The sequence below is a fragment of the Bos javanicus genome, chromosome 3, assembly GCF_032452875.1.
Source record: "Bos javanicus breed banteng chromosome 3, ARS-OSU_banteng_1.0, whole genome shotgun sequence".
Taxonomy (NCBI): domain Eukaryota; kingdom Metazoa; phylum Chordata; class Mammalia; order Artiodactyla; family Bovidae; genus Bos; species Bos javanicus.
Window position 1 is genome coordinate 59,138,978 of NC_083870.1, and position 12,436 is coordinate 59,151,413.

The following is a 12,436-nucleotide window of genomic DNA, read 5'->3' on the forward strand; positions in this document are numbered from 1 at the left end:
AAGGGGAAATATAGTCTATCTTTTGAGGGGGTGTGGCAAGGGTTTTGAAGAGCTTGTGAGACCAGGTATATTGCTGTGGCCATTTTTGAGAATTCATTCAACCACAGCAGAAGCTTGTCATGGTTAAATCTCTAAAGCTTGTAAAGTGAAAGTGAAAGTGAAGTCACTCAGTCGTGTCCAACTCTTTGCGATCCCCTGGACTGTAACCTACCAGGCTCCTCCATCCATGGGATTCTCCAGGCAAGAGTACTGGAGTGGGTTGCCACTTCCTTCTCCAGGGGATCTTCCCGACCCAGGGACTGAATCCTGGTCTCCCTCATTGGAGGCAGACACTTTAACCTCTGAGCCACCAGGGAAGCGCTAAAGCTTGTAAGTGGTTCAGAATTCTGTCTGACTCCAAAGCCCTGACTCTGATCCAGATATTCCTCTTTGTGACTGAAAACTATTAACAGCACATTGTCAATTCCTTTTTAGTCTCTAAACAAGTTCTTATGAGCACTACTCATTTTCCTATAGGAAGACCACACATGAACTACTATCTTTAAAAGGTATGTAGATACTATTGTGGGTTCCCCAGTAACTCAGTGGTAAAGAATCTGCCTGCAATGCAGGAGACACAGGTTCTATCCTTGGGTCAGGAAGATCCCCTGGAGGAGGGCATGGCAACCCACTCCAGTATCCTTGCCTGGAGAATCCCATGGACAGAGGAGGCTGGTGGACTACACGCATGCAGATACTCACTATTGTGCTGCATTAGGTAGTGATTCATTTTAGAGCATTTTTGCATTCTTGGTAGCTTTTTTTTTTTTTTTTTAATTTTGCAGTGTTAGTCTCAGTTGCAGCACATGGGATCTTTTATCCTTGTTGCAGCTGTGGGATCTTTAGTGGCAGCCTGTGAACTCTTAGTTGCAGCATGCGGGATCCAGTTACCTGACCAGGGATCAAACCCAGGCCCCCTGCATTGAGAGTGCAGAGCCTTGGCCACTGGACCACCAGGGAAGCCCTTTGGTGGTTTTTAATCCATGGAAAGGGAATAGTGTTTTCCAGGAGGCAGACATCAGAGAGAACACAGCACAGGTGGAGAACAGCGTAGACGGCAATGTCTGGAGGGGAAGATGGGAAGGCAGATCTGTGAGAGATGGGCTTAAAAAATAAGCAGGGCTGTGTCATAAGCAGGCAAAAAATTTAGACCCTGTCCTGAAGCTGGTGAGTGCCAACCATCAAAATATTTTAAGTCAGGAAGTGATGGATTCCAGATATGGTTGACGTGGATGGGGGTGAGAGGAACATATGAAATGTCTTCTGACCTATTAAACAAGAAGACCTATTAATGTCTTCTGACCTATTATCTCTTTCCCAAGATAAAGTCTAATTTTCCTCCTTTTCCTAAGCTTCAGACTTTCAGACCCATTTAATTGCTGTTGTTCAGTCGCTAAGTGATGTCTGACTCTATGTGACCCCATGAACTGCAGCACTCCAGGCTTCCCTGTCCTTCACTATCTCCTGGAGTTTTCGCAAACTCATGTCCATTGAGTCAGTGGACTGTTAAACCTAATTAATTGGCTACTAACATAGATAAATTGTTTACATCCGGTGAGGTAACAGAATGGAATATCTTGGCTAGTTGAATGTTAATTAAACACTGTAAGGAGTTATAATGCAATAAAACACACTATAGTAAGCATAAGTAAACTTGTTTTGATGATTCAAAAATCACTTTAGAATCCCAAAATAGTTCACCATCTATTATTATTATTATTCTACATACTCATGTTTAAAGCACTTAAATTTTATAAGGAACTTTCATATGTTTTATCCGACTATAATCTTCATGATCATTCTGTGCAATGGGTATTATCATCTTCATTTAATAGATGAAGAAATGGAGGAACAGAAAGATTATTTGCCCAATATTACAAAGCTTGAGTGTGGCTGAGCTTAAACTCTACACAGCTGTCTCTATACCTAATGACAATCAGAGATTATTGTTCAGTCCTAGAGAGACAACCTGCAGGCTGTATCCTACTGATATTCGAATGGACCTTGAAATTGGTCCCTAATAAACCTCTAATTATAAATCCCTAATAACAAGACTTTTTTGGTCTTTTGTTGTCAAAAGTGCTCACTGCAGAACTAGAACGCACTGAAGTTCTGGTTAAGGGTTGTTAGGATTCTGGATAACTGAGTTTATTCTGTTTTCTTAATTTGTTGTATTTAGATCCATACAGTCAAGAAACTTCATGAAAACTGAAAAATTATTGTCAGTCTCAAAGGCTAATTTAGCTTCTTTATTCAGGCTGACATAAAGTGGGCACTTGCCATATATTAGATTTGATTTAGAGTTTTCTTTTTCAGAGTGGTTTTTAAAAGATAATTGTTTTTCTTAAAAATATGATTTCACAAAAGGACTGGAAATGTATCTTAGTTGACAAGGAATAAATGAAATCTCTTTCACATCTTCTTTCCTTCCCCTCTTTAATAAAAGATTAAAAACAGTTTAGAATATCACATGTACAGGTGACAGAGAAACCTTATTTTTTGCCCCTTGGAACGCTGGCATTGTTGCAGAAAAACACAACCACCCACGCTGCATATGTTTTTAATGTCGTATTTGTGAACAAGAAAGCATTTGGAAGCAATTACACAATTTTTTAAAATCCTTATTGTCTCCATATACTTCCATGGCTGGTTTCTTTGATGTTTGGGGTTCTACTCTGATGGTGTGAAGTGGTTTTACATGAGCCTGTGACCCTCAAACAGCTCAGCAGCTGCGGAAGGAGTGAATTCATCACACAGGGTTTAATTTGCCCTTCACTGAGATATTCAATTTCCGTTGCAAGGGCCTTGTTCAGTCACATAGTATCTGACCTGGCAATGGCAGCTTAGCAACCAGGTGGAGAGAGCCTACCCCATGCAGGCTTTGGATGCAGGGCACAGAGAGTGTTAATTATTTACAGTGGTGTATTACCACTGAGGCTGCGGAAGTGGGCCTGGGCCATGGTCTGCTGGAGCCAACGGCCTTCTCATGCGAAGCGCACCCAGACTGTATGTTTATCTGAGGGTCTGAAAATACACTGGCTTAATTATGCACCATTTCTTGGTGGGTAAAAAGCAGTTTGTATAGCTGAACGATAATTAAATTTAATCTAATAAATCAATCCTTATTCAAATGATTAATTTTCAGAGTAGTCATAAGCATTTTAAGTTTTGCAAAAAAACAAGCTATTTCAAACTTTAAATACTACATCCAATATGTCTGATCTCTTACTAATATGATCAAAGGCTAATATTAAACTAGGCATGCAGAGCCCCCACTTAAGTCATACTTGAGAGTGAGAGAGACATTTTCATTGTAATTAATAACAAAAATGTTAAAATCAGAGAGTATTACCTAGGACAAAGAGAACACACTATGGCTTCTCTAGCACATGAGTGTATGCACCTGAGACCAAGCAAGAAAAAGAGGTAACATTTATTAATCACTAACTGTATGCCAGATTACACAGTCTTTGTAGGAGGTAGGCATGATTATTAGCCCGTTTTACAGATGATGTAACCCACTCTTGGGGAACAGAACAGCTGGATTATAAAACTGAGTTTAGGACTCAATTTTGCTAGGATTTCAAGACACCATTTCTTTTCACTACACTGTACACTAGATCAAAAGATCTAAGTGCAAAAAAAGAAGACTGGGTTGGTCCACAGTGGGGAAGGAGGGGCAGTAGGGGAAAGGGCTGGAGCCGTAAGAACTGGAAGGAGCCACAGCAGGGAACTCCATTTTCATTGACACTCAATATTTCTACACTTTCAGTCAGAGTTCCCAGCCTGGGAACTGAGCCCCAGCTGTATTCTCTGATGGGATTCAGCAGGTGTGACCTTGTCTGCTATGTGAAGAATCTGAGCCAGAGAAAAAAAGCATTTGCTGGAGAAGTTGAGGAGTCTTGGAGAGAACGCATCCCAAAAACGAAGGAGGCGGCACAGTGAGTCTGCGCAAATTCCAAAGTCTCAGAGGCAAAGGGAAGAGAGCATGCTGGGTGGTCTGAGACTCACCCTATGCGTCCTCTTTCCTTCCCTCTCCTCTTCCATGGGTACCAGACCTGCATCAAGCTCTGAAGGCTCTCCTTTGCGTCTCCTGCTCAGCCTCCCAGTAAATCTCTTGCACACCTAGTCTTGCCTTGGTGTTCACTTCTTGCTGGACCTGAACTAACAATAGGCATTGACCCAGCATGTTCCCCGTTGTCACAGGCCATTAGCATCTCTAGCATACTTGGAGAAGGGAACCTTTGAGGGCCTGGTGGCTGTGGGCTTGTTTTTAAACATACGACTCCACCTTCTTCCCAGGGACTACAGAAGCCTGAAGGGGCTTCGCAGAAGGATGAAATACCTGATAAGTAGGTGGGACAGGATCCCATGAAAAGTGGGCTATAGCTGTTTATGTGACTCCATTGGAGGCCTTAGGCTGGTGAGATGATGAGATCTGGAAAAACTGAGGTTATAAACACACAATAAAAATTTCACACTGAACTGATAATAACTGCTTTCATAGGCAAGATGAACCCCATGTTTATCAATAGCATGAATATTACAATCATATTGTATTTAAAAATTAGATAAAATAGTAGCAAAACATTTACTGCTTGCTGTATGCCTGACCATGCTAAGCTCTTTACTTGATAACCCTAAGGGAGACACTTCTTCAGTATCTTCTGTGGTAAGAAAACCCCACTTTTGTTTGAGACAACAATGTGCCAGCTCCAGGTAATGGATTTTGTCATGTAACCACGACACTCCTGTTTTCTCTGTAGTCCCACCTTCTTCTTTTGTACTGAGTTGACCACAGAAAGCTAAAGCAAAAGTCATCCGGGGTTGAAGAGGGGGCTGGGTTAGGAAACACAGTCTAGAAGACGGCAGGGCAAAACCCTTCACCTTCTTCAGATCCTTGATCCAATGTTGCCTTCCCAGTAAGACTTACCCTGAATGTTCTATTCAACTATATTTGTCGTTTAGTCACTAAGTTATGTCAGACTCTTTTCCAACCCCATGGATATATAATCTGCCCGGCTCCTCTGTCCATGGAATTTCTGAGGCAAGAATACTGGAGTAGATGGTCATTTCTTTCTCCAAGAGACCTTCCTGACCTAGGGATCAAACTCACATCTCCTGTATTGACAGGCAGATTTTTTACCACTGAGCCTCCTGGGAAGCCCCTTTCAACTATATACTTCAATTAAAAAAATATTTTTTTAATGTAGAGCCTGGTACATAGCAAGTACTCAAAATATTTTTTTTCCCTTTGAGAGAGCATATGAAAATAAAACAGGGAAAATCACTACAGAAAGCACAGACTGTTGAGTACAAATACCTGGGTCAGGACCAAGCCTGGCATGTTGGGTGGAAGGAGGCTGCCATGATGGTGGGGTGATGAGGGCAGGAGAAGGAGAGATGAAACCCAGCTGACAACAGAAAGTCTGACCACATGAGCACTTGCAGGTCCAGGAAAGCCTTTGGCTCCTACCCTGAGTTAGCTGGGAAGCTGAGGAGGAGCTCTGAACGCAAGAATGACAGCCACTGGCTTCCACTTAAAACCACCACCTGCCTGCTGTTGAGACTGAAGAGAGAACTATTAGGAGATCAATATGACAGTTCCACCAATGATGAAGGTGGCTTGGACCATGGTGGGAATAGTGGGGAAGGAGAGGTGTGACCAGGTTCTGGGTGTATTTTGAAGGTGTGGTCAAAAGAATTTGCTCATAGATTGGCCATGAATTGTGAGAGAAAGAGAGAAATGAAGGATGACATCAAGACTTTTGCCCAAGCAACTAGAAGCAAGGTGACTAGAGGACAGTGGGAAGGAAGCATGGATTTTGGAGAGAAATTCAGGGACTCAATTTTGGACATGTTTAAATATGAGATGCCTACTGTACCCCCAGCCTTCCTCAGTGGCTCAATGGCAATCTGCCTGCAATGCAGGAGACGTGGGTCGAGAAGATCCCCTGGAGGAGGAAATAGCAACCCACGCCTGTATTCTTACCTGGAAAATCCCAAGGACAGAGGAGCCTGCTGGGCTACAGTCTGTGGAGTCACCAAGAGTCGAACATGACTGAGCAACTGAGCATGCACACATTATACACCTAAGTAGAGACATTAAGTCACCCCACTCCAGTACTCTTGCCTGGAAAATCCCATGGACGGAGGAGCCTGGTAGGCTGCAGTCCATGGGGTCGCTAAGAGCGATTTCACTGTCACTTTTCACTTTCATGCGTTGGAGAAGGAAATGGCAACCCACTCCAGTGTTCTTGCCTGGAGAATCCCAGGGACAGGGGAGCCTGGTGAGCTGCCGTCTATGGGGTCGCACAGAGTCAGACACACCTGAAGTGACTTAGCAGCAGCAGCAGAGACATTAAGTACTCAAGTGAATATACAGCTCGATTTTGTGGGAAAAGTCCCAGACAGGTATGGAGGTTGTATGTAAAGCTATGAGACTGGATAGATTCAGCTAAGACATGAGTGTGGATTATAAAAAAAAAAAAAAAATGAAAGAAAAAAAATTCAGGCACAAAGTTGAGTCCCTGAGACATTCCAGTAATGACACTAACATGTGCTGGACACCATCACTTATATGCAGGTGTTCATTTGCTGTTATAAAATGTTACTCCACAGAAGGAGAATGTTTCACAGCAGTAAGTCATCTGGCCAAAGGCACTCAGACATGTGCTACTACTTACCTGACTTTTGGTAAATAACTTTGAGTTTTACTTCCTCTAGCAATTTAACTTATAAACCTTGGCATCATCCTTTGTCTTCCCTATCCCATCCAATCAGCCTTTCATTTTTATTTTAAGCTTTGGGACAGGGTGTCCTAATCTTTTACCCTGATCTATCATGACTGTCTTCTGTTAGGATTTCCTGCCTCAAGGCTCTCCCACTCTAACCTGTTCCTTATCTTCCTGAATATAAAGCTGACCATGTCACCTTCCTGCTTAGCCCTTCCATTAATTCCCCATTATTTGAAAACTCTAATCCAACTTTCTTTGCTTAGTTTAAGGGAGCCTTCACCATCTGGCTCCAAGTCTCAGCTCCAGTCTCACCTCCAGCTATTTTCCCCTTAACCCACCTCCCACGCTGGTCACTTTGCCATGATGTTGAACCGCTTTTTTTTGCAGGGGGAGGGCACTCGGCATGTGGGAATCTTAGTTCCTTGACCAGTTATCAAACCCGTGCCCCTTGCAGTGGAACTATGGAGTCTTAACCCTGGTGTGCTCAGTCGCTCAGTTATGTCCAACTCTTTGTGACCCCCTGAACTATAACTCGCTAGGCTCCTCTGTCCATGGGATTCTCCAGGCAAGAATACTGGAGTGGATTGCCAGGAGATCTCCTCCAGGAGATCTTTCCCACCCAGGGACTGAACCTGCATCTCTTGTGTCTCCTGCATTGGCAGGTGGATTTTTTTTTTTTTTTTTTTTACCACCAGCGCCACCTGGGAAGCCCTGGACTGCCACAAGGGAAATCCCGTGTGTGTGTGTGTGTGTGTGTGTGTGTGTGTTGAATCTCTTATTGAGACACATTAAGCTCTTTCACAACTCAGTTTCATATGCTGTTGCCTTTGTGTGCCCACACTGGTTAAGCTTCAGTTTAACCAGATACTGATTAGAAGACGGGACAGTGCACATCATCTCATTCCACACTTCTGAGGGAAACTTTCAACTTTTCACCATTAAGTATAACGTTTGTTGTAGGATTGTTTTAGATACCCTGCATCCAGTTAAGGAGGTTTCCTTCTTTTTGTAGTTGCAAAGAATTTACTGTTTTATCATAAGTGGCTGTTGAATTTTAGTGAATGTTTTACTGCGTTTATTTGGTATCATAAATTCTCTCCTTCAGTCAATTGTTGATTTACTCTCTACTGTTACATTGGGCTTCCCAGGTGGCGCTAGCAGTAAAGAACCCACCTGCCAAAGCAAGAGATGTAGGAGATGCAGGTTTGATCCCTGGGTCAGGAAGATCTCCTGGAGAAGGGTATGGTAACCCACTCCAGTGTTCTTGTCAGACATGACCGAAGCGACTGAGCACTACTGTTACACTAACTTTTTATTTCCTAGATAAGCTCAATGTGATATCTTCATACGTTACCCTCTTTCAGTGTATATTTCAGGATTCAATTTACTAATATTTTGTTTAGCTCATGGCCTGATAATCTGTGCAGTGGCCCGGTGGGAGCACTTGGTGGAGATGTGACCAAAAACAACCTGATAATTAGAAGCAAAGTTTGATTTCCCCTTCTGGTCTGGGATCAGGGGTTCTGAATAGATGTTGACTGAGGATTGAGTGTGGATGTCTTAAGCTCTATAATACTACAGGAAAATGAAAGCTTCATTATCAACCCCTTTTATATTCAGTACAAAGTTTAGTACATATTCAGTTCCCAAACTGAAACAGATCTTGTTGCTTAATTCAAAAGTTTTAATTGTAGTGAGATAAAAACTTAATATGTGCAAGTAAATCTTTTTAATGTCTAGTTTGCTAGCTCACCTTACATAAAAAATAATGAGCAAAAAGAAAATTCCCACAGACCCCCAAAACACCTCTACAGAAAACTTTTTTACACTAATTCCACGTATGACATTGATTCTTTCTCTTTGCTTAGACCTAGATTGGTGAGGATAGTCTTCTCCAGTTCCAAATAACTCTCGTAGTCCATTTTCAATTCAGCCTCCAGTTGTTCTTTTGACTTCTGAAACGTTTTCTAGGGGGGAAAAGCAAGTCATTTGTATAAAACTCTGACAGCTAGAGATACCAAAGGCTGGAGGAGGCTATTTCCTTTTAAGATTTTGATGTGGACTTTTTAAAGCCCTTATTGAAGTTGCTACAATGTTGCTTTTATGTTTTGGTTTTCTGGCTGTGAGGCATGTGGGATCTAGCTCCCCAACCAGAGATAGAACCCCACACCTCCCTCCATTGGAAGGCAAAGTCTTAACCACTGGACCACCAGCGAATTCCCGTGGAAGGAACTTCTGTTATTTCTGAAGGGCCGGACTGGCTGCTGTTCTCCAGAAGGGCTTTGTGGGGCAGGGGGCAGGAGGGCATCTCTTTCATAGTCAGGGAGAGGGGCTGCTGACCCTGAATAGGAGGGGCACAGATCAGCAGAGTAGTGTGTGCAGTCTCAAGGTATCTCCTAGTGGTGGAGCTGATCAAATTTTGTGATGGACTGGATGTGGGCTCTCAGAGGCAGAGGGAATCCAGGCTAGCCTATGAGCTCCTGCCACCGGTAGAGGGAAGAGCATGCTGAGAGGGGAGGGGAAAAACAACAGACCATTTATTCAGCTAATTTACCCAACACCACTTGCTGAATAATCTGAGTCATCTGTTTTGTTCTTTGATCTGTCAATGTTTGCATGGGTACTGTTCTGGTTTAGTTAGTGTTTTAATTTAAATTAAATTAATTAATGAAAGTTATTGTATCTGCTAGGGCAGTCATTATGATTTTTAAGATTTTGTTTCTTCTCATCTGTGTCTCCTTTCAGATGAACTTACGATTACTTCATATTGGTATGTCGTCCTGTGATTTTTTAAAAAATAATCTTATTTATTTCTTTTGGCTGTGCTACACAGGTTTTTCTCTGCTTTGTGGCAAGTGGGTGCTATTTTCTAGTCGTGGTGGCTTCTCTTGTTGCAGAGCACGGGCTCGAGGGCACGTGGGCCTCAGGAGTTACGGTGTGTGGGCTCAGTACTTGTGGCACTGGGGCTCTAGAGCACAGGCTCCATAGTTGTGGTGCAGGGCTCAGTCGCTCTGTGACATGTGGGATCTTCCCAGACCAGGGGTCGTGCCTGTGGCTCCTGCATTGGCCGGCGGACTCTACCACCAAGCCCCCACAGGATCCCCCTGTGTTGGTTCTGTTTCTCCTCCTCTTGCCCTCTCCCCACCCTAATGTCCTCCTGTGCCTTCTGGTCTCTTGTCACAAAACTCTGTCTTTGAGGATTCTATCGAGGGCACCACCACCGTATTTTATTCTAGTTTCCTGAGAATCATTTGCAAGAGGCATTTTCTTCTTTTCAGTGTTCACCATGCCTGAAGTTCCCTTCATCCCCTGCTGTATTTGTGCTTTATGTTTGCTTTTTCCCTTTCTTAATATCTCTGCTTCCTCAGATTCCTCATGTCTAATCACTGTAACCACATTATACCACTGAGAGTATTAAATGAATTATTAAACATGGCAGATCCTCAGAATGGTACATGGCACACAGTAAGCACTTAATAGGTGTTAACTACAATAACCAGTTCACAAAAAGAGCAGGACTTGATAGGGTGAGAGTAGAAAGATGTTATTCTCCTAACTTTTGTCCTTTGCCACATTTGTGACAGATTCTGTAGCATTTCCTACCACTTTTAGATATTAGGAATAGTGTCATTTTCAGATTATCTGAAGATCCAGCCCAGCCCAGTATGTAAGTGAAGAACTGAAATGCCCCCTGCGCACTTCCATTGGTCGCCTCCACAGGTTGCCTCACTCCGTTAAGAAAGTCCTTTGAGGCATCTGATTTGAGCCTAGCCACTTTCAAGTTCCCACCTGACCCCAGGACAACTCACCCCCTCATTCTGCCATCAGTACAAGTTCTTTGCTCACTGGTCCTCTCTCCACTAGTCTGTCAGAGCTGTTCAAGCCAACCTCTTGCTTGCAGAATTTCCAGCCATAGGAGTCAGGTCCCTGTCCCTGGGTTTCCTATATTCTCCCTGGACGGTCTGCTCTGGTCCCTTGGCAGTTTCTGGCCCTTGGATTTCTGTGGCTCAGCGAGCCTCCTGCCAGGGGTATGAGGCCAATTGTCCATCCTCACCAGCAACCTGTCTCCAGCAGTGCTTCCCTTGATGGTCTCCTCCCAGAGTCTGGGTGGTATTGCAGGAGTAGGAATGGGGAATACACAGCCCTCCAATGCTCTCAAAAAAAAAAAAAATTCTCTCTTCCAACCTCTTTCCCCATAGCTCTTGCCTCCCTTGTGTAGCCTGGATGTGGGTCATTGAATAAGGGCTGCAGAATTGTTTTGAATTCTGAATGAATCACATGGAAACTACTGCTTGTTTTCTGCTTTGGGTCTTCAGCTGAAATTCCAGTTAAGAAAATTCCCATTTTGTGTGCTGTTAGAGCTGTAATTACTATTATTTTTCAATAAGTGAGTGGTATCCAGATTCAATGTTTGCAAAGAGATGGGTATATGATTACCCTCATATCTGTGGGTTGAAGTGCATAGCCTAATCTCTGCCAGCTGAGGGGGGGCACTCATGAAGACCGGCCTTGCTGGATGGATGTGTGATTATCTCCTGCCCTCTGTAATAATACTAATAGTGGACACATTAGCACTTCCCATCTGTCAGTTACTGGCTAAGTGCTGTAAATATTTAACTCATTTAATCCCCACGGCAATTGTCTGAGGCTGTTACTGTTTGTTCCCATGTCTCCTATCATCAGCCATCGCTTGTAAGGAGATACTTCTGATGAACATTTAGCTGTTTTTCCTTGGTGACTCTATTCATGTTCTAAATGTAACAGAGGAACCCCTTTAAATGTACTCATTTATCCACAGTCTAGTTCCAGAGAAAACTTGAGACATGGAAGCTCTACTTTAAGGAGGGTACAGTGCCAGATGGAAATGAAGTTACAACAAGGAGGTGGAAAAGTTTTGGAAACTCAGTTCCAAGATATGATTATTACAATATTCAAGTGTTTTAAAAGTACTTCACATGAAAATTATTATTATCTTATATGGATAATTAGCTGTCACTATGCTATTTAAACACTCCTAGGGGCTTCCCTGGTGGCTCAGTGGTAAAGAATCTTCCAGCCAATGCAGGAGACTGGGGTTCATCCCTAGTCCAGGAAGATCCCACATGCTGCGGAGCAACTAAACCTGTGTGCCACATCCATTGAGCCTGCGCTCTAGAGCCCAGGCACCACAACTATTGAAGCCCTGGTGCCCTAGAGCCTGTGCTCCACAACAAGAGAAGGCACTGCAATGAGAAGCCCGCACACTGCAGCTGGAGGGTAGCCCCTGCTCTCTGCAACTAGAGAAAAGCCTAAGCAACAGTGAAGACCCAGCAGAGCCCTCCTCAAATTTTTCAATAAGTAAATAAAGTACAATTATAAAAAATAAATAAGTAAACACTCCTAGTAATTGCGGATGATTGCTGGTGTTGGAAAAGGTGGCAGGTAATCTCCCACGGCAGAAGTTCATCCAATGTTTGTGATCATGTAAAAGAACAGACCAAGACCATTTTTTCTGTAGTAAACAAGGTCAATTAATTGGCTTTTTTTTATATCTCATCACCACTAAACAATGTTTTGAAATGATGCCTCATCTGCTTTTGTTACACTAATTTGTATGTAACAGTATGATAATGTTAATCTATTTGCTAATGCAATACATGAAAATATTTCCATATGTTTGT

General features: G+C 43.0%; 1 protein-coding gene across 6 annotated transcripts in view; it reads right to left on the bottom strand.

The window, feature by feature from the left end:
• DNAI3 (dynein axonemal intermediate chain 3) overlaps nt 1–12,436 on the bottom strand; it is a 107,086-nt gene that overhangs the window by 13,312 nt on the left and 81,338 nt on the right. Inside the window, exon 23 of one of the 6 annotated variants that reach the window (XM_061411408.1) lies at nt 769–4,486. The exons of 4 other annotated variants lie outside the window; for them this stretch is intronic. In XM_061411408.1, coding sequence (XP_061267392.1) covers nt 4,433–4,486 — 54 coding nt within the window. In that variant the 3' untranslated portion in view covers nt 769–4,432. Of the gene's footprint in view, nt 1–768; nt 4,487–8,488; nt 8,744–12,436 lie in introns of those variants that run through there. One more of the 6 variants, XM_061411405.1, reaches the window with a different exon arrangement.